This window comes from Oncorhynchus mykiss, chromosome 4 (assembly GCF_013265735.2).
Source record: "Oncorhynchus mykiss isolate Arlee chromosome 4, USDA_OmykA_1.1, whole genome shotgun sequence".
In the NCBI taxonomy this organism is placed as follows: Eukaryota; Metazoa; Chordata; class Actinopteri; order Salmoniformes; family Salmonidae; genus Oncorhynchus; species Oncorhynchus mykiss.
Window position 1 is genome coordinate 14,470,999 of NC_048568.1, and position 26,387 is coordinate 14,497,385.

The window sequence follows — 26,387 nt, forward strand, 5'->3', positions numbered from 1 at the left end:
TGAGCATATTCCCTCTCCCCCAGGCCTGAGCTATCCTCCCTAATGGGGCTGAAGGGCTGTGTGAAGGGCTTCCAGTTCCAGAAGAAAGACTTTAACCTCCTGGAGGAACCAGGCACTATTGGCATCAGCAGCGGTTGTCCTGAGGAGTCCTTTGTATGTACTGTAGTCCATAGCAAATGCTACTAGACAAAGCATTGGTGGTGTATACAGAACCAACTGAACTACAATAGTTGACAATTTCCCTATTGGGTCTTGGATTCTAACAGATGTCCCGTAAAGCCTACTTCACTGGAGAGAGCTACCTGGGGTCTGCAGCAAAGATATCTCCCTTCGACGCCTTCGAGGGTGGCCTTAACTTCAGGACACTGCAGCCTACTGGTCTCCTGTTCTACCACATCGAGGGGGTATATTGATTCTTGCCTGAATTGTATTTATTTGTATCATAAATTCAACAACAAAAGAAATGTCCTCTCACTGTCAACTGCGTTTATTTTCAGCCAGCGTAACATGTGTAAATATTTGTATAAACATAAGATTCAACAAATGAGACATAAACGGAACAAGTTCCACAGACATGTGATTGACAGAAATGGAATAATGTGTCCCTGAACAAAGGGGGGGGGTCAAAATCAAAAGTAACAGTCAGTATCTGGTGTGGCCACCAGCTGCATTAAGTAATGCAATGCATCTCCTCCTCATGGATTGCACCAGATTTGCCAGTTCTTGCTGTGAGATGTCACCCCACTCTTCCACCAAGGTACCTGCAAGTTCCCTGACATTTCTGGGGGGAATGGCCTTAGCCCTCACCCTCCGATCCAACAGGTCCCAGACGTGCTCAATGGGATTGAGATCCGGGCTCTTCGCTGGCCATGGCAGAAAACTGACATTCCTGTCTTGCAGAAAATCATGCACAGAACGAGCAGTATGGCTGGTGGCATTGTCATGCTGGAGGGTCATGTCAGGATGAGCCTGCAGGAAGGGTACCACATGAGGGAGGAGGATGTCTTCCCTGTAACACACAGCGCTGTCTTAGGCCTCTCACAGTACAGACATTGAAATTTATTGCCCTGGCCACATCTGCAGTCCTCATGCCTCCTTGCAGCATGCCTAAGGCATGTTCACGCAGATGAGCAGGGACCCTGGGCATCTTTCTTTTGGTGTTTTTCAGTCAGTAGAAAGGCCTCTTTAGTGTCCTAAGTTTTCATAACTGTGATCTTAATTGCCTACCGTCTGTAAACTGTTAGTGTCTTAATGACCGTTCCACAGGTGCATGTTCATTAATTGTTTATTGTTCATTGAACAAGCATGGGAAACAGGATTTAAACCCTTTACAATAAAGATCTGTGAAGTTATTCGGATTTTTACGAATTATCTTTGAAAGACAGGGTCCTGAAAAGGGGATGTTTCTTTTTTTGCTGAGTTTGTGAGTTCCAAAGGAACTGCAAAGGAAATACAACTGTTGTTCAACTCCAAACTCTATTCCTCCTTCAGTCTGATGAGTTTACCATCGCTCTGGAGAACGGAGCAGTGGTATTGAACTCCAGGGGCACCAGAGTCAAATCACACAAGAAGCAGTACAACGATGGAATGACCCATTTCCTGGTAGCTTCAGCGAATAATGACAAGTAAGAATCCAACGTATCGTTAAAAACATCTCTCTTTATCTGGCAAGTATTTTTTACGGATTGCCTCGCTGTCAAGCCACATACATATTTCTTCATATTTAAAAGTGTGATTTACTAGCAAAATGTATTATAATTGTTCACTGTAACAATTGACCGATAACTATCTATCGCCATCAGATATGAGCTGGTGGTGGATGACAAAGACAAGCATGAGAAGAAACGTCCGTCCTCCCCCGCCTCAGCCTCCACAGTGAGGAGCTTCTACTTAGGAGGCTCTCCCAGTAGCAGCATCAAGAACTTCACTGGCTGCATCAGCTACGCCTACATCAGCAGGTGACCTGGCCCCTCTCTCACTGCGACAGCACTCAGATCACATTAAAAGCGTAATGCGTTTGACGTCATGGAGTGTAATGGATTGCATCTAATATTAGCAAGTGAACGAGTCCAAGGTTGTACACACCTCTTATCTCCAGAGAACGTTGTTATGATAGCAAGCTCATTGGACATCTGGCTCAGGTCGGTTGGTGAAAACCTTGCTGCCTAGCTGTATCTATGAGAGGAAGAAAGCCAGGCAGAGTTGCTGTTGAGAGCCGAGTGGGAGGACATGGAGTGTGTTTCCATGGAGACAGAGTTGTGTGTGTGTGTGTGTGTGAGTATCTCTATGGCTCTTATGTCTTTGGCACTGAGTTGCTAGTCTCTCTCTATCTCTCTCTCTCTCTCTCTAGACAAGACAGGGACATTGAGCCTGAGGACTTTCAGAAGTACACTGAGAATGTCCAGACCTCCCTGCAGGACTGCCCTGTGGAGCGACCGCCCGCTGCCCTGCTCTCAAAGCACAGCAAAAACTCTGCCAAATCCAACCAGGGCCATACTAGGAAGGTAAAGAAATGAAGATCATTTAAATACATGTCATTGAACCCGAGTTTGGCTTCTAAAAGCTTATGCCTGCCGGATACAAAAGTCATCAGTATTCATTCATAAAAAATGCCTGTCTTTTCAAGTCTTAAAAGAGTCTATAAACACTTAAAGATGGAATCCTTAATTGGTGATACTGCCACATCCGTTTGGGATAATACATTAACAAAGAAGTTACCCTAAACAACAAACACCTCGGACATCATTGCACGTGTAATTGAACAGCAGAATATGAACTGCACATTTTTTTCCCCATGCTGCCGGAGGCGCCATTCCCCACAATAACAAAGGCGCTGGGGCAAACAGTAGCGCTGCTTCCCCCAATTTCGATCTTTAAGGACGATACTGTATACCGAACAATAGGCATGCATTGACCCACTACCAACAGTCAAGTAACTTCCCTTCTCTCACTAAGGTGGGCAGAGACAAGACCAACCAGCCACAAGGCCTGTTGGGACTGAACAGTGATGACCAGAAGCCAGGAGAAACAGAAGAGACACCATGCTACCTGTCCGCCAGGCCCCATGCCACCCGCCACGCCCACCACTACGGGGGTATTGCCAACAGCAGGCAGGAGTACACTGACATCCCAGAGTCCCTCGCTGAGCGGTAAGGCCAGGAAAGGGAAGCACACCTGGCTTGCATCCAAAATAGCACCCTATTCCCTATAGAGTGTACTACTTTTGACCAGGGCCCATAGATGTGGTAAAGAGGTCAATGGAACTCAACCAAAACAATGGAAATGCCATGGAAACGCCTGGCTTAAAGATGCTGTCTGGGAAAGATCCCCAATCTCCTCATTGCCCCCCAGCAAAATGATCCTACATGTAGGCTAGTGTTTCTATGTGTATTTCACACTATGTTGAGGTACAAATCAGAGTATAATGCTTTTATGGATGTCAACCCCAACACATGTTCATGTCATCGTCACCAATCAACTGCAGTACAGTTAAAAATGACTTTGACTACCACCACCGATGTATGCTAGCTACTCTATGCTACCAGCTTATATGAACGGGAGTTAGCATTTAGCAGACACATCTCAACCTGAAAAGGGACAACTTCTAAATGTTATGCAGAAACAACCAAAGATATCCATATCAGACTTTATTAACCACATCGTGGGCCTGTTCCAATAAATCAACCATGACGGATTTGACAAATACCCACTTTGTTAGATCAATCCTGCATCCTTCCTCTATCCCCCCATGGTCTGCATTCCAATGACCTCTTCACCGCACCTATAGGGCTCTGTATAAAGGTAGTACACTGTGAAGGGAATAGGGTGATATTTGGGACACAACTTGGGGGTACAACATAGGTGATAGGTCAAGCAGAAGTCAACCAGAGGTCAACCAGGTCAATCATGAACCCACTCTACACATGAACTCCACTCTGTTTTCTTGGTCTAAGTACTAGTCACATGCACTTTACTCAGGGTCTCTGAGTAATGGTCTGAGTATAGTATAATTAAGCAATAAGGCACAAGGTAGTATGGTATATGGCGACTATACCACGGCTAAGGGCTGTTCTTAAGCACGACGCAACGCGAAGTCAGCCGTGGTATATTGGCCATATACCATAAACTCCCAAGGTGCCTTATTGCTACCAACGTAATCAAATCAAATCAAATGTATTTATATAGCCCTTCGTACATCAGCTGATATCTCAAAGTGCTGTACAGAAACCCAGCCTAAAACCCCAAACAGCAAGCAATGCAGGTGTAGAAGCACAGTGGCTAGGAAAAACTCCCTAGAAAGGCCAAACCTAGGAAGAAACCTAGAGAGGAACCAGGCTATGTGGGGTGGCCAGTCCTCTTCTGGCTGTGCCGGGTGGAGATTATAACAGAACATAGCCAAGATGTTCAAATGTTCATAAATGACCAGCATGGTCAAATAATAATAAGGCAGAACAGTTGAAGGGTAATGACAACAGTAAAGCATTTTTTGTGTCACACTCGTGGGTATAGGTCTGTCATAAAACAGGTTGTTTGGATCCTGAATGCTGATTGGTTGATATGCGAGAGTTGTGGGACAACCATGACGTGTTAATGTCATAATCCCCTCTGGGAAAAAAGCCTCTACAGCTTTATTTTCCCATGCTGCTATTTGGTTTGCAACAGTTGGAGGTTGTATAAAACCTACCTGTTGTCACAACCCTAACCATAGAGAGCCTTTTTATTCTCTATTTTGGTTAGGTCGGGGTGTGACTAGGGTGGGTGATCTAGTGCATTTATTTCTATGTTGGCCTGGTATGGTTCCCAATCAGAGGCAGCGGTTTATCGTTGTTTCTGATTGGGGATCATATTTAGGCAGCCATTTACCCACTGGTTTTTGTGGGATCTTGTGTTTGTAGTTGCCTGTGAGCACTCCATGACTTCATGTTTCGTTTGCTGTTTTTGTAAGTTTCCTTTATTAAACATGTGGAACCCAAATCACACTGCACGTTGGTCTGAGTATATTTCCAGTTCGTACGACGATCGTGACACCTGTATGCCTCTACTACCTGTGCAACAATGTTTCATTTTACAAATGCGGTCTCTCCCGTGCCTGTAAGCTAGCTAGCTAGCCCATAAATGAACGCAAAACGAATACTTCACCATGGAAACCGTAAACACTCAGAATCCCATTAATTCATTAACCAGAGCAGTGCGGCCTATGTAGGCCTATTGGATATTTAAATATTTATTGAAGTTATTGTCTCATCATCATTGATTATCTGCTAGCTACAAGCCAATGGCTTGTTTAGCATAGCAACGTAGAATGAAACGAATTAACGACTGGGTCAAAACATTAGAAAATAACTAACGACCAGCACGCTTGGGTAGCAACTTCAGAATGCAAAAATGAATTTACCCATTAAAATCATGTTTTACTGAGAAAGTTATTCATATTTTTCTAAACCGTATTACGGTAACCATTTTATGAAAGCAATAAGGCCCTCAAACCCTTCTTAGGCCTTATTACTTAAATATACCACAGCTTTCTGCCAATCAGCATTCAGGACTCGAACCACCCAGTTTATAATGCACCTTTTACCCCCCAGGTCTCACTTCTCCCTGTCCCTGAAGACCCAGTCCTCGTTCGGCCTCATCTTTTATGCATCAGACGAGGCAGAGGACAACTACATGGCTCTGTTTCTTTCCCATGGGAAGCTGGTGTACACCTTCAACCTGGGTCAACAACAGGTCAAGGTCAAGAGCCCGGAGAAGTACAACGACGGAACATGGCACAATGTAAGTAAATATACACTATCGGTCAAAAGTTTTAGAACACCTACTCATTCAAGGGTTTTTCTAAATTTTTACTATTTTCTACAATGTAGAATAATAGTGAAGACATCAAAACTATGAAATAACAAATGGAATCATGTAGTAACCAACAAATTGTTAAACAAATCCAAATATATTTTATATTTAAGATTCTTCAAATAGCCACACTTTGCCTTGATGACAGCTTTGCACACTCTTGGCATTCTCTCAACCTGCCTCATGAGGTAGTCACCTGTAATACATTTCAATTAACAGGTGTGCCTTCTTAAAAGTTCACTTGTGGAATTTCTTTCCTTCTTAATGCGTTTGAGCCAATCAGTTGTGTTGTGAAAAGGTAGGGGGGTATACAGAAGATAGCCCTATTTGGTAAAAGACCAAGTCCATATTATGGCAAGAACAGCTCAAATAAGCAAAAGAGAAACGACAGTCCATCATTACTGTAAGACATGAAGGTCAATCAATATGGAACACTTCAAGAACTTTGTGCAGCCTCAAAAACCATCAAGTGCTATGATGAAACTGGCTCTCATGAGGACCACCACAGGAATGAAAGACTGCAGAGGATAGGTTCATTAGAGTTACCAGCCTCAGAAATTGCAACCCAAATAAATGATTCACAGAGTTTAAGTAACAGACACATCTCAACATCAACTGTTCAGAGGAGACTGCGTGAATCAGGCCTTCATGGTCGAATTGCTGCAAAGAAACCACTACTAAAGGACACCAATAAGAAGAAGATACTTTCTTGGGCCAAGAAACATGAGCAATGGACATTGGACAAATTTCCACCAGTCTTTTGGTTTGGAGTCCAAACTGGTTCCAACCGCCGTGTCTTTGTGAGACGCAGTGTGGGTGAACGGAGGATCTCTGCATGTGTATTTCCCACCGTAAAGCATGGAGGATGAGGTGTCGTAGTGTGGGGTGCTTTGCTGGTGACACTGTCTGTGATTTATTTAGAATTCAAGGCTTCACACTTAACCAGCATGGCTACCACAGCATTCTGCAGCGATACGCCACCCGATCTGGTTTGGGCTTTGTGGTACGTTCATTTATTTTTCAACAGGACAATCACCCAACACACCTCCAGGCTGTGTAAGGGATATTTTACCAAGAAGGAGAGTGATGGAGTGCTGCATCAGATGACCTAGACCCACAGTCCCTGGACCTCAACCAAATTGAGATGGTTTGGGATGAGTCGGACGGGAGAGTGAAAGAAAAGCAGCCACAAGTGCTCAGCATATGTGGGAACTCCTTCAAGACTGTTGGAAAAACATTCCAAGTGAAGCTGGTTGAGAGAATGCCAAGCATGTGCAAAGCTGTCATCAAGGCAAAGGGTGGCTATTTAAAAAATCTCATATTAAATATTTTTTTATTTGTTTAACACTTTTTTGGTTACTACATGATTCCATGTGTTATTTCATAGTTTTGATGTCTTCACTATTATTCTACAATGTATAAAATAGTAAAAAATAAAGAAACCCTTGAATGAGTAGGTGTTCTAAAACTTTTGACCGGTAGTGTATTTATTCCCCATTAACCATATACTAAAAAACTTTTACCTCTGACATCTGTCACACATAAATAGATTGTTCTATGGGATAAGCCACTCGTTTTCAGCAGTGACATAGTTCTACCCGACACTGTAACAGCACTGTCTTGTCTCTCCTCCTGCAGGTTATTTTTATTCGTGATGGGAATCTGGGCCGATTAATCATTGATGGGCTGACACTGCTGGAGGATAGAGCTCAGGGCTCCAACGTCTCCTGGCACGTCAGCAGTACCCTCTATGTGGGAGGGGTGCCACCAGGGAGGGCCCAGCAAAACATACTGGTAAGATACACCCCTTAGTGCCCAGGGCTGCATCCCAAATGGTACCCTATTCCCTATGTAGTGTACTACTTTTCACCAGGGTCAAAAAGTTGTGCACTATATAGGGAATGAGGTGTAATTTGGGACACAGCGCAGGACCTTATATCCTACTGAAGGAAAATGGAGCATAATGTTTTTACAGTGGAAACCTGGAAACATATGAAAACCCTGGCCAAGAATGTATAAGAAGAACTAAAAAGTCAAGATCCTGACCTTTCGATAAAGAACATTATAAGAGATGTCTGGAATGATTTATGGTCCTCTAGTCTTTTCTGGCATATGTTCACACTGGGAGCCATCCAAGTATTGTCACTTCAGACTCCTGTACTCAGACGATACGTTTCCCACAGAAAACAATAAACCATCAATGTGACCCCTCCCTGGGGTCTGTTAGTGGAACATATTATCTACAGATATCTGTACTACCACCCATTTACACTTTCCTGTGCTGTATTTGTCTCCAATAGAGAAACTCTGCGTACAGCTTCACTGGCTGTGTGAAGAACTTCCAGTTGAATGGCCAATGGCTGTCCTCCGTGTCCCAGGCCTTCGGGGTGACGCCGTGCTTCGAGGGACTCTCTGAGCCGGGGACATACTTCTCTGAAGAGGGAGGATATGTCGTCTTGGGTAAGACACAAACACACTTTGCCAAGCCTCTCCATTTAGCTAGGAATTAAGAAAGTAATGGCATGTGATTATCCTCAAGGCCCTTCTGGCTTTATACTGTGGCTGAACCCTACCAGATTAATTTGAAGTATGATACCAAAGGAAAAGCTTGTGAAACATTGATTTTCCTGCAATCTTCAGGACATACTCCATCCTATCATTGTACACGGTTCACTTTGGCAGGATCTGGAGCTGTTTGGAAACAATGTGTCAGTTATATCACACGCCATGTTAGATTTTCTCTGGAAAGCAGACAAAACCCCTGGGCCGCTCACCAATCACCACAGAGACGGGGAAGCAGAGAGGCTCTAGTCAGGATATCGGAATTTGATATGGCCAGTGCAGCTGTAGTGAAAATTTGGCCTGGTGGAAAAGTTGAGGGCGCGGAGGAGAGCTGCAATCTCCAAGGTCTTGGAAGCCAAGCTGCAGCTGTTTGAACGAGTGCAGAGCAATTTCACACCCTACTGTGGCTGGCTAAGTTTCACACGTGCACACGACCCCATTGGGCCGAAGTGCAGTGAAACATTCCAGGTTACAGGCGTTAAAGATGAGGTTCCGAACGGACAGAGGGGCTGGTAGAGCAGACTTTACTTGAATTACTCTTTCTGTCCGTCTCCCTCAGATGACACGTTCAACCTGGGGCGGAAGTTTGAGCTGGTGGTAGAGGTGCGCCCTCGTGTGGCGTCAGGGGTACTACTGCATGTCTACACAGCAGCAGAGGAGTACTTAACGATGTATATTCATCAAGGAGCGGTAAGCGACTAATACAAAGCAATCAGTCGTAATTTGCTAATTTGCTATTAGTAGATCTTCAATGCAAGTATTGTTCTATGCTCACAGGTGGTGGTGCTGGTGAACAATGGGGTCCGTGAGTTCTTCACTCAGGTCACTCCTAGACTGGGTCTGTGTGATGGGAGCTGGCACAGGATCACAGGTAAGAGATCTCTTTATTGCATTGACTGCCCCTGATTTAAACAGTATGGGACCACGGTTCATTTGCAATGATTGGCCCATGTTATGTGCAGTGGCTGACAACAATGTGTTCTGTTGTCCTTTCTGCCTCTGGTTCAGTGATCCGAGATGCCAATGTAATCCAGCTGGATGTGGACTCAGATGTCAACCATGTGGTGGGACCTCTCTACCACAGTACCCAGAATGCCAGGGCCCCTGTGTTCATTGGTGGAGCTCCAGGTCAGTGGCAAAGCCATGCATTTCAAGACGATTGAACTTCACACAAAATAGTTTTTTGCTAGACACTATCTGACATTCCAACTAACAAAACACATCCAAACTGTGAGTACTTTGGTTACAGGGTGAGGCAGCACTATCAACCTTGAGTTTGCAAAATAAAAGGAAATGTGTTTATAATGTTGTTTATTATATATCTTCCTAGAATCTCTTCTCCCAGAGGGCATTGCCACTAGGAGGGCCTACACAGGCTGTATGAGGAACCTGACGGTGAACGAGAGCCAAGTGGCCTTCAGCAAAGCTGCCCTGGTCAGCGGGGCCGTCAGTGTGGGCTCCTGTCCAGCTGCCTGAAGGCCCTGTCATAACGAATACAGCCCAGCTCTCCAGCAACACGACTGACCAAATTCTGCTTCCTAACAAGTTTCCACACTGTCAATAAAGCATGAAAAGTCATTTCCATTGTGTTTTAAATTGTCTATTCTTGTTTGATGTTAACTAGAACAATGTTTGTTTTCATTTGGAAAAGAAAATGACCTGGCAACGTAACCAACCCTCCCATATGAATTAGTTTCACATTAGAAAATATCCAGCCAAAAGAGTTGGACTGCAACATGATGTGATTAAAGACCACTGCTCATATTATAGCCAACTTAAGAAGGCTTGTAACTGTATCACCCTATGAAAAGGTATCTTCATTTTCTTAAAGTACAGTACAGTCAAAATGCATTGTTTATATAATATTGTACAACAGCTGATGAAACTAACACTGTAAAAGTGTGAGAACATTTTTTATCAGTGTTATTTCCTGATAGTTGCTGGTTGAAAATACAATCTACACAAGACCTTCTAATCAGCAGGTTTGCATGGGTGGGATTTTCGTTTTTTCATGGTGACATCACCATGCAGTACAGTGATTAATAGACCAATAACAAAGAGAATTCCAAACCTCTCTGCCAATAACAGCTAGTTTCTAGTTTTCCACTCCCAGACAGTACTAGCAAAATTCTTGTTTTTGCTAAAAAAAAAGCTGTTTTTGCCCATTTTAATGGAAATCTATTACAGTAATGTAGTTCATTGTTACCCAGAAATGATTTGATATATAAAAGGTCTGCATTGGGCCTTTAATCTACATTGGCAGAACTCATAAATCCACACTTCCACTCCAAAGGGATTGGTTTGGGTTTGGTTGATAGGAGCCTAAAGCATAGTTTATATTTTTGTCAGAGAGCTATGATGTACTGTAGGAGTGCAGTCCAGTTCCAGACAATGCTTCCACCACCCTATATTGTCATCTCAATGCTGCCACATCTGTATGTAACAAAATCGTCTTCATTGCTTTGTCACAGTGCAGTTTTTCTACTTTTTTTCTGATTAATAAAATGTATATTCGAAAATCCTTGCTGTTATTGGTTTATTCCCCTCACACACACAGAAAGAGAGAGGTCGGAAAGGAGAAAAAGATGGCATGATTAGGTGTAGATCTTGGAACTAATGGCGGTGAAGGCGAGGAGGATTGGCCTATGGTACAAAAGAATGGGAAACGGGGAGAATTGAGAAGGGGCATATCAAGTTGCCAAACCTGAGGAATCCATTTGAGATATCCAATCTGGTGGAAAGAGTGATGGGTAAAGTAAATGCTGGGAGGATTATGAGAAAATGACCGTTTTTATTTGGTGTACTTCTGAGGATAAGAAAGAGCTTATGTTGTATGGGATTATAATCATGACAGAGCTATGTGAATTTGTATTTTACATTATTGTGGTCGCAAATAGAGTTCTGTGGTTGCAAGTACCATTCGCAAAATGTGTCGTTTAATTTCGCACGCTTGGTATCAGGACGTGTGAAATGTTTAATAAAGGTCAAGAAAACTTTTAACTCTACATTTGAATACATTCAATAAGATTTGAAAGCATAATTTATATTCAAAATTACTGCACGTCCATTTACGACTATGAATATTCTGCTGTGAATAAAAAATACACTTGAAGATTTTGAATCTGCGCTCGTTCAGAGTTCTGTCACTGTTGTCACGTTGAAGGAAGTTCTGTTAATTTGTAGGATGAAATTTGCAAGTAAAATAATGATAGAAATAGTTCCACACATGTTATAATCTATCATGCAGAATTGAAGCGTGTAACTTTGGAAGCTCATTCAATAACACAGACTTGGGTGATTTCTGTCCCAGGGGGCTAAACTGTGCAAGTGTTTGTTCAATTTAGACCACAATTAGTTGAATGAGGGGTTAGTGAAGTACTGGAACAAAAACCTAGATAGAATTTCCCTTTGTTAGTCTATGCAGGTTCGTCATATGATTTCTAGGCAAGTGGTGGAGATGAATACAACAATACTCCAAGGCAGGCCCCAGTATTCAGTGGTTGTGGCAGCATGCTGCTTTCTAGAGATCTTACTCCCTCTCCACCTAAAATGCAATAACAAAAACATTAATAACAATATGCCTATAAGTCAGTAACTTCGCAAAACTAAACAGTCACACGGAACCTGAACCGGCTGAGCGCGTGCACCGTCGCGCACAAATGTATTTTGTCCCCCCCACGCCAAACGCGATCACGACACGCAGGTTAAAATATCAAAACAATTATAATATCTGAACCAATTATATTAATTTGGGGACAGGTCGAAAAGCCTTAAATATTTATGGCAATTTAGCTAGTTAGCTTGCACTTGCGAGCTAATTTGTCCTATTTAGCTAGCTTGCTGTTGCTAGCTAATTTGTCTTGGGATATAAACATTGAGTTGTATTTTACCTGAAATGCACAAGGTCCTCTACTCTACCAATGAATCCACACATAAAACGGTCAACTGAATCATTTCTAGTCATCTCTCTTCCTTCCAGGCATTTTATTCTCTTAACTTTATATTGCAATTGGAAAATTTCATAAATTTGATGCATTACCACCACTGACCTCGTTCGTCTTTCAGTCATCCACGTGGGTATAACCAATGAGGAGATGGCATGTGGGTACCTGCTTCTATAAACCAATGAGAAGATAGGAGAGGCAGGACTTGCAGCGCGATCTGCGTCAGAAATATAACTGATTTCTATTTTAGCCCGTGGCAACGCAGACGCTCATTGGCGTGCGCGAGCAGTGTGGGTGCAATAATTGAATAACACAGATTTCTAAATTTATTTTGCAACGCTCGCGCACGCGACGCCAGCGGTGTGGTCAGCCTGTCATGTAAATGTCCACATCAGCCAAATGATACCCAACCAATACAGCCTATTAGTCTATTTGCAGTGAAATTTGGAGGGACATTTTTATTTGCAACTTTTTCAGTCACCAATTAATAAATAAACAGGCAGTGGAATTAAGTACTTTGACAAAAAGGGTTCAAAAGTCAGCAACAAGTCTTTAAAATATAGCTATAGTTTTTATTTTCTAGAAAACTAGCTAACATTAGCTACACTGCAGTGATTAAGGTGAGAGTTAGCTAGGTACTGTACCTTTCCCCCAGCAGTTTCAATTTAGCTAGCTAACGTCATTTTGCATGGATAGCAGGACAGGAAAATGGTCAATTTCACACGCTTATCAAGAGAACATCCCTGGTTATCCCTATTGCCTCTGATCTTGCGGACTCACAAACACAAATAATTCATTTCTAAATAATTTCTGAGTGTTGGAGTGTGCCTCTGGCTATCCGTACATTTTAAAAACAAAAAAATTGTGCCATCTGGTTTGGTTAATATAAGGAATTTGAAATGGTTTATACTTTTGATACATAAGTACAGTTGAAGTTGGAAGTTTACATACACCCTAGCCAAATACATTTAAACTCAGTTTTTCACAATCCCTGACATTTAATCCCTTTTTAAAAAACAGTTTTAGGTCAGTTAGGATCATCACTTTATTTTAAGAATGTGAAATGTCAGAATAATAGTAGAGAGAATTACTTATTTCCACTTTTATTTCTTTCATCATATTCCTAGTGGGTCAGAAGTTTACATACACTCAATTAATATTTGGTAGCATTGCCTTTAAATTGTTTAACTTGGGTTAAATGTTTCGGGTAGCCTTCCACAAGCTTCCCACAATAAGTTGCGTGAATTTTGGCCCATTCCTCCTGACAGAGCTGGTGTAACTGAGTCAGGTTTGTAGACCTCCTTGCTCGCGCATGCTTTTTCAGTTCTGCCAACACATTTTCTATAGGATTGAGGTCAGGGCTTTGTGATGGCCACTCCAATACCTTGACTTTGTTGTCCTTAAAAGCCAGCTTGCAAACAAGCTTTCACTTCCTGACTGAAGTGTTGAGATGTTGTTTCAATATATCCACATAATTTTCCTCCCTCATGATGCCATCTATTTTCTGAAGTGCACCAGTCCCTCCTGCAGCAAAGCAACCCCACAACATGATGCTGCCACCCCCGTGCTTCACGGTCGGGATGGTGTTCTTCGGCTTGCAAGCCTCCCCCCTTTTCCTCCAAAAATAACGATGGTTATTATGGCCAGACAGTTCTATTTTTGTTTCATCAGACCAGAGGACATTTCTCCAAAAAGTACAATCTTTGTCCTTATGTGCAGTTGCAAAACGTAGTCTGGCTTTTTTATGGTGGTTTTGGAGCAGTGGCTTCTTCCTTGCTGAGTGGCGTTTCAGGTTATGTCGATATAGGACTCATTTTACTGTGGATATAGATACTTTTGTACCTGTTTCCTCCAGCATCTTCACAAGGTCCTTTGCTGTTGTTCTGGGATTGATTTATACTTTTCGCACCAAAGTACGTTCATCTCTCGGAGACCGAACGCATCTCCTTCCTAAGCGGTATGACGGCTGCGTGGTCCCATGGTGTTTATACTTGCGTACTATTGTTTGTACAGATGAACATGGTACCTTCAGGCGTTTGGAAATTGCTCCCAAGGATGATCCAGACTTGTGGAGGTCTACACATTTTTTTCTGCGGTCTTGGTTGATTTATTTTGATTTTCCCATGATGTCAAGCAACGAGGCACTGAGTTTGAAGGTAGGTCTTGAAATACGTCCACAGGTACACCTCCAATTGACTCAAATTATGTCAGAAGCTTCAAAAGCCATGAAATTTTCTGGAATTTTCCAAGCTCTTTAAAGGCACAGTCAACTTATTGTATGTAAACTTCTGACCCACTGGAATTGTGATACAGTAAATTATAAGTGAAATAATCTGTCTGTAAACAATTGTTGGAAAAATTACTTGTGTCATGCACGAAGTAGATGTCCTAACTGACTTGCCAAAACTATAGTTTGTTAACGAGAAATTTGTGGAGTGGTTGAAAACCAGTTTTAATGACTCCAACCTAAGTGTATTTAAACTTCCTACTTCAACTGTATATTTAAAACCAAATACTTTTAGACTTTTACTCAAGTAGTATTTTACTGGCTGACTTTCACTTTTACTTGAGTCATTTTCTATTAACGTATCTTTACTTTTACTTTTACGACTTTTGTCGATGTACTATTTTAGTTGTGCGGAGTAAGTTGGTTTTGACCATAGAGTATGGTTTTATTTTAAACTTTGAATCAGGAAGGCGGCCTTAAACCCCAAATGTTGTATGGAAAGTATATTGCTTTCCATACAATTTGTTATGGAAAGTATATATAATGCAATAAATAAGGTCTTACCTTGTTTATTATTCTAGGAGGGAGAGGTATGAATTTCAACCACAGTGTACTGCCATCTAGCGTATGATGACAGTGGAAGATGGAAGTTGATGGAACATTTCTCTGTGCTGATTCATCGCGTTCTTCTTCGATTGCTTCAACATTCATCGCCATTGCATCTCGGCCATACAGATGCAAGCCGATGTCAAACTGAAGGGGGGAATATGATGAAAGAAACAAGTTGCATTGGTCCACGGTTTATGTTTCCATGACAAATATACGCCATCAACATGCGACAAACGTGCGTGGCGGATATAAAAGTGTCTTGTTACAGTCGTGTACATTTGCCCTGAAAGTTGATATGATGTTCTGTAAACGAGAACGTTGCACAAAGTCGTAGAAGACCGCTATTATTTCCAGTGATGACACAATCAGTTGTTGTACAGGGTGAGTTTGTTTGATACTGTCTGACTTCTACGATTTTTGAGCAGTGACCAAGATGATCTATTTTGAGCTCATTGTTTACCATGGTCTCGTAAACAAAGCAGCGCCATGTTGGCGAAAGGTGTGTTACCCAGATGGCTGATGAGTGAGGCATATCAATGGGAATATCATTACTTGAAACTGGAAGAGCTAGCTAATGTTTACATGGGTCAGCTGGTTTCACAATTTCCTATGACAGAATATCCCCTTAGCTTTTATGGTCTGTGTTCTGCAGTTGGGCAGTGTGGTAACCAGGTGGGCTGCAGGTTTTGGGATCTTGCTTTGCGGGAACATTCCCATGTCAATAAAGTAAGTAATACTTTTTAAAGAAAATAAATAAAGATTAAATATTTGATTTTATGTGGAGAAAGTCTAGGCTGGTAACCTAAATATACTTGCCTCCTGTTGTCTTCTCACTTGTTGTGTGAAATGGGACAGGAAGTTAGTCTACTGGTATGTTTCCATTGGACAACAGGCATAGGCTCTTCATTACCCAAGCTGCATTATCTCTAGCATGTCCTTCCTATTTATTAATTTTAGAAAGGAATCTACGATGAGGCGCTGAGCAGCTTCTTTCGGAACGTTGACTCAAGGTAATTCCATCCTGCCAATCTCTTGCTGTGATCCATTCAACCCTAGCTACCACATGGCTGTGAAATGTGCATGTTCATTCAGACAAACAAATGGAGTGCCTTCTCAAATGACCGCTGTGGTTCCCTGCTATGTGTGTATTTCCAGGAGAGGGGTCGGGGGATCTTGTGACATCACTGGTGGGAGGATCCAATCCCTGAAGGCCAGGGTAAATTCCAGTGACAGTTATTGCTTCACTTTGACGTGTTTGTTTGTGTGTCGGCTTCACACACTCTGACAAGACTAATGTCTTCACTACAGGCGGTGCTGGTGGACATGGAGGAGGGTGTGGTGAATGAGATCCTACAGGGCCCGCTGAGAGAATTGTTTGATAGCACTCAGCTCATCACTGATGTGTCCGGCTCAGGCAACAACTGGTTAGCGACTGTGCCTGCCTGCCTCGCAGGGGGGCCATCTCGCATTCCTTCAAAATACTGCTTATGAAACTCTTTATTTTTTTTCTGCATAGGCTATACATGGTCATTTCCCAGGCTGGTCCCAGATCTGTTGGTGCTCTTGCCAACTCAATTTCTTATGGCATAACTATGAGTGACAAGGACTTGGCATGATGGCACCAGACTGGCACTCAGTAGTAATTTCCATCAGTACAATTGCAGGTACATTTTATGTTTGATAACATGAATTTGTAAAACAGCTGTGCCACCTGTTTATTCCTCTCCAGGGCAGTGGGCCACTGGACGTATGGCTCAGCCTACAGGGAACAGATTGTGGACCAGCTGAGGAGGGCAGCAGAGCATTGTGACTGCCTGCAGTGCTTCTTTCTCATTCACTCCATGGGTGGAGGTGAGGACTCGAGTGTACAAATGTATACATAGTCTCATAACTACTGAAACACATTATTACTACATGAACGACGTTGGGGTGTTCTGCTTTTTCAGTGTAACGTTTTGGATAACCATGATGTGTTGTGTCCTATGCTGTGATGGTCAGGAACTGGATCAGGCCTGGGCACCTGTGTGTTGAAACTTCTGGAGGAGGAGTTCCCCGAGGTATGTCGTATCGTCACCTCAGTCTACCCCTCAGCAGAGGACGATGTCGTCACTTCCCCCTACAACAGTGTCTTGGCCATGCGGGAGCTCACCGAGCATGCCGACTGTGTCCTCCCTGTGGAGAATCAGGTGTGTTTGTGTGCATGTAAGGTATTTCCGTATTATGCATACGATGCATGACCATGTTTTACAATCTGTAACTGACTGTTGTAAATAACAATTCCCTTCCATTTGTCCATTCTTATGATTCCTTTTCCAGTCACTGGTAGACATAGTGAACAAGATCAAGCACATGTCCCACAGTGGGAAGCCAGGTTCTGTGATCAAGAAGGACAGTGCCATCATCTCAGGCCAGGGAGGGGTCAGTGGAGCCGAGAAGCCTTTTGATGCCATGAACAACATCGTAGCCAACCTGCTGCTCAATATCACCAGGTAGACTACTGGAGACGAGAACTGGCTGCTGTCTGTGGCACTAGGCCTTTTATTTACCTTGACAGACTCTCTTCATTAAGCCTCCCAGGTGTTTGGAGTCTGGTCTCCAGTGCATTTTACTGCCACTGTAAAAATCAAGAGAAAAATCGGAATTTCATTAGAATTTCAAAAAATCCATCTCGCCAGCAACATCGTCATTGCATAGTGCAGTCATTGAACTGTTAAAGGGGTTATTTATGTCAATAAAGACCACTTGTTTGTTTTAGGCGATAGCATCTGTCTGATTGTGAAATGTCTGATGTGTGATATCAATAAACTGTTTGTTTCTCTTTTATTGCAGTTCAGCTCGTTTTGAGGGATCACTCAACATGGACCTGAATGAGATAGCCATGAACCTAGTGCCCTTCCCTCGACTGCACTACCTGGTGCCCAGCCTCACCCCTCTTTACACCCTGGCTGATGTCAACATCCCCACCCGAAGGTCTGCTCTGCTGTCCCTATTGCTAATTTTACTCCTCTTTTCCGTTTTGACTTTTCTGTAACTCTGAATATTATATTTGGAACAGGATTCCCATGCAGTCAAGAAACAAGAATGATGCTGCTTTCAACTTTGCTTCTTCATATCAATCCACATGTTTTATATTGTACTATTAGTTTCTTCATCTCTGCCAACTGCTAGTAAGTTAGTCTTAGCAAGCTCCACATAATTATTTTGCATTAGCTGCTAATGCTAATCGCTAGGTAAATGCATTGAGCTAGCACGTAATATGAAGCTAGGGCATATCTGGCTAGCAAACGTTAGCTCTAATACAGGCAGTGTTGCCAACTAATTATCAGGGGAAGTTGCTTGAGGCAGGTCGATTTGTTGCTAAAAGTTGCTAAATGACGTTGTGATATCATTGCGTAAAAACGTAAAACTGCGTCATTACGTGGAATACACAGTAACGTTACTCAAATTGACTGGCCATCTCGGCGAAAAATATGATTTGACATTTGTTAGTTTAGATTTTTTTGTTTATCACATATTTGTATTTGTAAAAGTAATATCAACCAACACATTTTATATGATCAGATATTTTTATTTTTAAACATAACACCTAATTATTGAACAATTACACATTATTGAATAATTACATTTGACTTATTTTCTTTTAATCTAGTAAACCTACACATTCTGAACAATTATAGTTTTAAGCAGTGTATTGGTAATTAGTTATCATGCTTGGCTGCAAAGTGCATTGTGAGTGACGTTCGCAGCAGACGCTCAGCTCGTGCACAGGCAGCTGCAGTCAGCCAACAATGATTTGCAATTTGCAGAAATTGCTGCTGGCTGTGCACGAGCTGAGCGCCTGCTACTGACATCACTCACAATGCACTTTTGCAGCCAGGCACGTGTGTTGTGACCGAGTGTGTGACAGAGAAAATCGTTTTTGTGTCATTTAGTGGGAAAATGCGTGCATTTTAGCGTTTGAGTCACTTTTCAAAAGTTGCTAAAATTCCAAATACATTTTTAAAAGTAGCTAAATTTGTTGCTAGGTGCTGTTTAAAAATTTTTTAAAAAGTTGCCAGGTGTTAGGGTTGCATAACACATACATACATCCACACAAGACAAACAGCAGATAATCTTCAATAACATATATGGTAACAGGCTATAGTGCATAACACAGAATCCTCATACAGGGTAGTCTGAAAAGTTGCTAAATCTTGGCATCACTGAATACGGGTGCTTGCCAGTGGTGGTGGCAGCATGTTGCTTGAACAAAGTCATGTTCTGGATCAGAGAGAATAGGTGAAGCTTGATAACATTTCTATTCAAAGGGTTGGGTCCCCTGGGAAGCACTGACTTCACAACTCCTACTATACTGTCTTTTTCATTCACTTTCATGACAACACCAACCACAGAATTAGAATAGCCTACTCATTTTTAATTATATGATTCCAACAATTCACATAATAAATATCAATATTATACGTAATATATGGCATTTATTTATACAGTACCAGTCAAAAGTTTGGACACACCTACTCATTCAAGGGTTTTTCTTTATTTCTACTATTTTCTACATTGTAGAATAATAGTGAATACATAAAAAATATGAAATAACACATATGGAATCATGTAGTAACCAAAAATGTGTGAAACAAATCAAAATATATTTACTGCATAAATGTTTTGGTACCCAGCTGGGCAGGCAACAAAATAGTAGCTAGCTACCAGCCCCCACTCTTGTCTCGTGAGCCCGAAACGAGGCCATTGGTATGGAAACTGCACACTGCTGCATGAGTTAACGGAAGAAGGTATTTCTGATTTCTGTGCGTTAAATTGAGCGGAGGTGATTTTCATCGGGACAGGAAAGTTGTGGGGTAATAGAACTGTGCGATTGGGACAGTATGGGCAAAAAATGTACAGGACAAGACGGAACAGGAACTCATTTTCACTCGAGTGGGTCTCTTTTCTGGATGAACGTGGGAAATATATTAGCAGCACATTGTGCCAATGATCATGTCCAAGCCTGTATAATGTTCAAGCCTGTATAATGTTAAGTGTACTGCAAAAGAGCTAGTGTGGTATTTCACATTTCTTAGTTAAAGGCACTTTTTTTGTTAGTTTGGCACCATGGATAGATAATATGGTCTACTGAATGAGTCAAATGTAAATGGCATGTATCCCTTCTGTATAGTTGTTGTTCCTTAGCTGTGTACCCTGTCTACCTCAGGCTTGATCAGATGTTCACTGATGCCTTCAGTAAAGACCACCAGCTGATCCGGGCTGACCCCAAACACAGCCTGTACCTGGCCTGTGCCCTCATGGTCCGTGGCAACGTGCAAGTGTCTGACCTCCGCAGGAACATAGAGAGGTGAGACCCAGAGACAGCTACTAGGATTGTTCCACCTCTCAGATTTTCCTGAAATTGTTTCTGTAGTTAGAAACAAGTAAGAGTCGCATTCCTGAAACATTTTTATTCATTGAAATTGTATTTGATCTCGGAGAAAATAAGCTAATTGATTGCACGCAAATTGGCCCTTTTTTTTATTTATTTTTATGGTTCACATAATATTCAATAAATACAGTATCAGTCAAAAGTTTGGACACCTACTCATTCCAGGGTTTTCTTTATTTTTAATATTTTCTACGTTGTAGAGTAATGGTGAAAGCATCAAAACTATGAAATAACACACAGAATCATGTAGAAACCTAAGACGTGTTAAAACAAATCCAAATATATATATTTGAGATTCTTCAAAGTTGCCACCCTTTGCCTTGATGACAGCTTTGTACACTCTTGGCATTCTCTCAACCAGCTTCATGAGGAATGCTTTTCCAACAGTCTTGGAGGAGTTCCCACATATGCTGAGCACTTGTTGGCTTCTTTTCCTTCACTCTGCCGTCCAACTCATCCCAAACCATCTCAATTGGGTTGAGGTCGGGTGATTGTGGAGGCCAGGTCATCTGATGCAGCACTCCATCACTCTCCTTAGTCAACTAGCCCTTGCACAGCCTGTAGGTGTGTTTTGCGTCATTGTCCTGTTGAAAAACAAATGATAGTCCCACTAAGCGCAAACCAGATGGGATTGCTCATCGCTGCAGAATGCTATGGTAGCCATCCTGGTTAAGTGTGCCTTGAATTCAGTGAAGAGGCGACTATGGGATTCTGGCCTTCTCGGCAGAGTTGCAAAGAAAAAGCCACATCAGACTGGCCAATAAAAATAAAAGATTAAGATGGGCAAAAGAACACACACTGGACAGAAGAACTCTGCCTAGAAGGCCAGCATCCCGGAGTCGCCTCTTCACTGTTGACGTTGAGACTGGTGTTTTGCGTGTGCTATTTAATGAAGCTGCACGTTGAGGACTTGTGAGGCGTCTGTTTCTCAAACTAGACACTCTAATGTACTTGTCCTCTTGCTCAGTTGTGCACCGGGGCCTCCCACTCCTCTTTCTATTATGATTAGATCCCGTTTTGCTGTTCTGTTCTGTAAGTAGTACACAGCATTGTACAAGATCTTCAGTTTCTTGGCAATTTCTAGCATGGAATAGCCTTAATTTCTCAGAACAATAATAGGCTGAGTTTCAGAAGAAAATTATTTGTTTCTGACCATTTTGAACCAAAAAATGCTGATGCTCCAGATACACAACTAGTCTAAACAAGGCCAGTTTTATTGCTTCTTTAATCAGAACAACAGTTTTCAGCTGTGCTAACATAATTGCAGAAGGGTTTTCTAATGATCAATTATCCTTTTTAAAATGATGCTGGGATTAGCTAACACAACGTGACATTGGAACACAGGAGTGATGGTTGCTGATAATAGGCCGCTGTACGCCGTTGTAGATATTCCATTTAAAAAATCTGCCGTTTCCAGCTACAATAGTCATTTACAACATTAACAATGTCTACACTGTATTTCTGATCAATTTGATGTTATTTTAATGGACAAAAAAAATAACTTTTTTTTTCAAAAACAAGGGTGTGTGTGTGTGGAGACAACTGGGTTACAGGGTACAGACGATAATGGAGAGGTTGTCTCAGTCTGTCACAACTGAGTGAGGACAATGGGTACCAAAGTGACAGGAAGTCACTCCAGACATACTTTCTCTAACAGTAGCTCAACGGTTCCCCCAAGTTGGGCAAGCAAGCGCCTTTGACTGTCGTCCCAGATGATGTATGGTCCTACTGGTCTCACACACACACACACACACACACACACACACAAAGCATGAATCTTTGGCCCAGAAACAGGCTCCAAACAGAACAACAGCTCTGTCACTGGTATGCAGGATTTAACCTTTGCTCTGTCTCCAGTTAAGCTAGGAGGAACCAGTTCGTTTCTGTCTTGGCTGAGCACCCAGACATCATGGGGTCGTTCTACACACACAGGTCTCTTATTAATGCAAAACGTACTTTTCTATCTTATATGAGTTCGTTTATTTAACAAAGTCAAGCCCAATGTCCATGCTTAAAGAAGGATATTTTAGTGCACAAGCATTGGTAAGGTTTAACAGAAAATGCCCTCATACTGGTACTGTATATACTGAACAAAAATAAAAACACAACAATTTTGCTGAGTTACAGGTCATAAGGAAATCAGTCAATTTAAATGTATTAGGCCCTAATCTATGGATTTTACATGATTGGGCAGGGGCATAGATAGGCCCACCCACCCACAGCCAATCTGAATTGCTTTTTCTCCACAAAAGGGCTTTATTAGAGACAGAAATACTCCTCAGCACCATGCCCTCCCCCTATGATGATCCCGCAGGTGAAGAAGCCAGATGTGGAGGTCCTGGGCTGGTGTGGTTACTTGTGGTTGTGAGGCCTGTTGGACGTACTGCCAAATTCTCTAAAACAACATTGGATTCTCTGGATACAGCTCTGATGGACATTCCTGCAGTCTGCATGCCAATTGCACGCACCCTCAACTTGTAACATCTGCGGCATAGTGTTGCGTGATAAAACTGCACATTTTGAAGTGTCCTTTGATTGTCCCCATGATCATTACCTGTGTCATGTTAATGCTGTTTAATCAGCTTCTTCGTAGTCCATCCACATGGCAGGTGTGGAATATCTTGACAAAGGATAAAATGCTCACTAACAGGGATGTAAACTAATTTGTCCACAAAATTTGAGAGAAATAAGATGTTTATACATATGGAACATTTCTGGGATCGTTTTTCAGCTCATGAAACATGGGACCAGAACATTTACATGTTGCATTTATATTTTTGTTCAGTGTCGTACCAAACATCTGAGTTGGACCAAACTTCAGAACAATCTGAGATGGTGGGTGTCGTGGCTTGCTGAAATGACATGGAACAATCCATTCTTCACTGATCCCCCACGGGGGAAATGACTTTGAGCACTATCCTCTCCTCCCCCTTCTCGAATAAAAAGGGCTGCCAGTTCACCCAGCATCATAACTACTCATAAGACCCAGAGATGACCTTCCCCGACTGCTCACTCTCAAATAGTGTTCCCATTCACCGCCGTGTGTTTGTGCTCCAGTACAGACGCCCCTGATTCATGACTGGCCCATTCAGCTCCCACCTTCTTCCCTCCCTGCAGAGACCTTTTTCACGTGGCATGTTGTCAAGAGCAACAGAAACAGGAGCTTCTATGAGAGCACATACTTGCGTGTGTGTGTGACCACCATCTAAATCAGGAGGGGAAATCTCCTGGAGCACTCTTGGCACGTTTAGTGGCTTTTGATAGCGACCGTATTATTCACCTTGGTTGTTGAATTAGCCTGCACATAAAGATACCGTTTTTAAAGTCAACCCTGGATATGTGGGTTGCTTCAGTGTCTGGGACCTGTAATCTCCTGTAATATGAATCTGTATGCAGACGATACGGTTATGTACGTCATTTGCACCAACTGTTGACCAAGCTATGTTAGAGCTGCAATCTGATTTTGTTACAGTACATTACAGAAAGCCCTTGTTGACTTAATTCGGGCAAATCTAAATATATGTTCTCTAATTCATGCAAAAAAGGTATCGGATGGACTACTTACAGTATTTACTCATTGGCTGATTCTCTCATCGTGTGTGTTCCTGCCAATAAATGTCTGGCCGTTTTGGATTATTAAAGATCAAATTTTTTTTTTAAAAGCATGATGAGCTAGTTTAAAAAGCTAAGATTTAAAGTGGGCTTCTTTTTTTAGAAATATATCTTGCCTATCTCTAAACAGCAGGAAACAACAGGTTTTAAAATCAACTTTCCTGACAGTTTTGGACTATGGTGAGACCATTTGTCAAATTGCAGCAGACACCACTTTAAAACCTTTGGATGCAGTCAACCATAGAGCACTTCGCTTTATCACAGGTGACTGGTTTAGTACTCATCACTGCATCCCGTGTCAGAAGGTCGGCTGGTGCTCACTAAAGTCCCATAGAGCACTTCATTAGTTCCTTTTTGTTTACAAAGCTCTGCTGAAAAAGCTTGCAACCTACTTAACTTCACAGGGGAGAAAGAAAAAGTGAGACACCAAACCCATTCATAGGGGTGGTGAACTCGAGACTAGTCCGACTCCTTACCGCTCCAGGTAAACGTGTTCCGTTTTAATGGCCCCCATTCTTGAAACTCTTTGCATCTTGAGTCCCCGGTGCCGCATTGGCAGTTTTTTACTCTAGTATTAAATGTGTTGAATGAGAGTTGTATTTATTTATTTTTTAAGAAGAAATTGTTGTGTTTAATGTTGTAGGTTTTTTTTGTGAGTCTGGTTAGAGTGACTATTTTGTTGTATTGCTGTGTTCAGGGCACCTTTTTGAAAAGGAGACCCCGGTCTTAATGGGTTTCTTGTGACTAAGTTAAAAATAAACATCCTTGGGCTGATTTTCCCAGAGCCTAAAATGCACTTTTAATTAATATTCTCTATGGAGAAGGACAAGCGGATCCGTCTTCATAGAAAAGCAGCATTTATTCTCCTTTCCTTCTTCCTCTCAGACTGAAGCCCATGCTGCCTTTTGTGTCATGGAATCAGGAGGGATGGAAGACAGGCCTGTGTTCTGTGCCCCCTGTGGGTCACTCCCACTCACTACTAGCCCTGGCCAACAACACCTGTGTCAAATCCACCTTCATGGAGCTCCGAGACCGCTTCACCAAGCTCTACAGGAAGAAGGTACATCTTAATCTTCAATCGCAACAATCCAAAACTCTGTTACAAAATAAGTGTTTATGGTCCAGAAGATTGAGGGTTAAAAGACAGCAAAAAGACCCATTTCTATTTCACAGTGGACAATAGCAGAGTTATACTAAGGAAAGACTAACAGTTAATGTTCTCTAAGTAGGGTTGTAGGCACCTGTGTTTTCCCAATCACTTTTTTTCCTTCCTTTCGCAATCCGTGTGGAGTATTCTTGTCTGACACGATGGATTGTTTTGACAGGCTCACATGCATCACTACCTGCATGTGGACGGGATGGAGCAGGGCTGCTTCACGGAGGCGATCTCCTCCCTCTCCTCTCTGATAGAAGAGTACAGTCAGCTGGATGCCACCAAGGACAGACTTATGCCTGATGCTGCCAGGCTCAACATCGCCACATGAAGGTCCTCTGTGTGTTCGCACTAGCAGACTACACATAGTGGAGCGTGTTTGTGTGTGTATGCAAAGCACTTTTGTGTTTTATTAGCAGAAAATAGTCCTGTAATTTTATAACTTGGTTTATTTATTTTTATAAGTTACAAAGCGTTTCTTACCTGTGTCTAAATGATATTCCTTATTAATTGTAATGTATTTTTAATGGATAACTGAGTTATGAATATGTATGCCTTGAAAAGGGTCAACAACACAGGGGAAAATACAAAAAAAATAACAATTCATTTTATTGATTCTGAATCTAAATTTCTAGTGAATCAGAGTGGACATGAGATTGTATGAGGTATTGTGGTGCAAACTATGTTGAGAATTAACTGGTAGGAAGATGTATTGTGATCCAGCTGGTACACTGTTGATAAGGGGTATAATCAGTGGGTCGCTACAAAGATGAATTAAGATCGAGCAAACTATCCCTGTTGTCACTAATGGCCTCACTCACAGCCTTATTGTTTAAAGAGGTACTGTAAAAACCATAGAATTGAGGTCTAACCCCACATTGTCATCACGTACATTACATTTCCTTTTATGTTAATTGTCAAGCAATATACCCAGAACAAGTTGTTTCTCTCCAGTCTTCATGAGTTGAGGGTTCCACGTTTAAACTTTCCATACCAGCCCAC

General features: G+C 42.1%; 2 protein-coding genes and 1 long non-coding RNA gene across 3 annotated transcripts in view; 2 read left to right on the top strand and 1 right to left on the bottom strand.

Moving 5' to 3' along the window:
• Positions 1-10,928, top strand: part of lama4 (laminin, alpha 4) — a 30,414-nt gene extending 19,486 nt beyond the window's left edge. Inside the window, exons 28-40 of the mRNA XM_036975682.1 lie at positions 24-153; positions 267-404; positions 1,492-1,625; positions 1,803-1,958; positions 2,351-2,504; positions 2,956-3,149; positions 5,586-5,775; positions 7,486-7,641; positions 8,148-8,307; positions 8,969-9,099; positions 9,187-9,280; positions 9,418-9,537; positions 9,740-10,928. Of these exons, the coding sequence (XP_036831577.1) occupies positions 24-153; positions 267-404; positions 1,492-1,625; positions 1,803-1,958; positions 2,351-2,504; positions 2,956-3,149; positions 5,586-5,775; positions 7,486-7,641; positions 8,148-8,307; positions 8,969-9,099; positions 9,187-9,280; positions 9,418-9,537; positions 9,740-9,885 (1,903 nt within the window). The 3' untranslated portion in view covers positions 9,886-10,928. The remainder of the gene's footprint in view (positions 1-23; positions 154-266; positions 405-1,491; positions 1,626-1,802; positions 1,959-2,350; positions 2,505-2,955; positions 3,150-5,585; positions 5,776-7,485; positions 7,642-8,147; positions 8,308-8,968; positions 9,100-9,186; positions 9,281-9,417; positions 9,538-9,739) is intronic.
• On the bottom strand, positions 10,327-15,333 carry LOC110522143. The gene is made up of 2 exons (XR_002473260.2): positions 15,145-15,333; positions 10,327-11,953 (listed from the first exon to the last, which is right to left on the bottom strand). It is a non-coding gene; the product is annotated as an uncharacterized LOC110522143 (long non-coding RNA).
• tube1 (tubulin, epsilon 1) lies at positions 15,273-26,327 on the top strand. Its single transcript, XM_021600273.2, has 12 exons — positions 15,273-15,570; positions 15,842-15,915; positions 16,147-16,199; positions 16,345-16,405; positions 16,498-16,613; positions 16,919-17,040; positions 17,188-17,375; positions 17,506-17,678; positions 18,019-18,159; positions 20,396-20,536; positions 25,118-25,292; positions 25,558-26,327. The coding sequence occupies exons 1-12, from the start codon at positions 15,546-15,548 to the stop codon at positions 25,714-25,716; spliced, it is 1,428 nt and encodes a 475-aa protein (XP_021455948.2). The 5' UTR covers positions 15,273-15,545; the 3' UTR covers positions 25,717-26,327.
• Positions 26,328-26,387: the final 60 nt, after the last annotated feature.

Bases quoted from the DNA above. Each gene is read 5' to 3' on its own strand.
- tube1 (XM_021600273.2), top strand. From the start codon at position 15,546: ATGACACAATCAGTTGTTGTACAGG. The intron at 15,571-15,841 runs GTGAGTTTGTTT...TGTGTTCTGCAG, and splicing joins ACAATCAGTTGTTGTACAGG to TTGGGCAGTGTGGTAACCAG. The intron at 25,293-25,557 runs GTACATCTTAAT...TTGTTTTGACAG, and splicing joins CCAAGCTCTACAGGAAGAAG to GCTCACATGCATCACTACCT.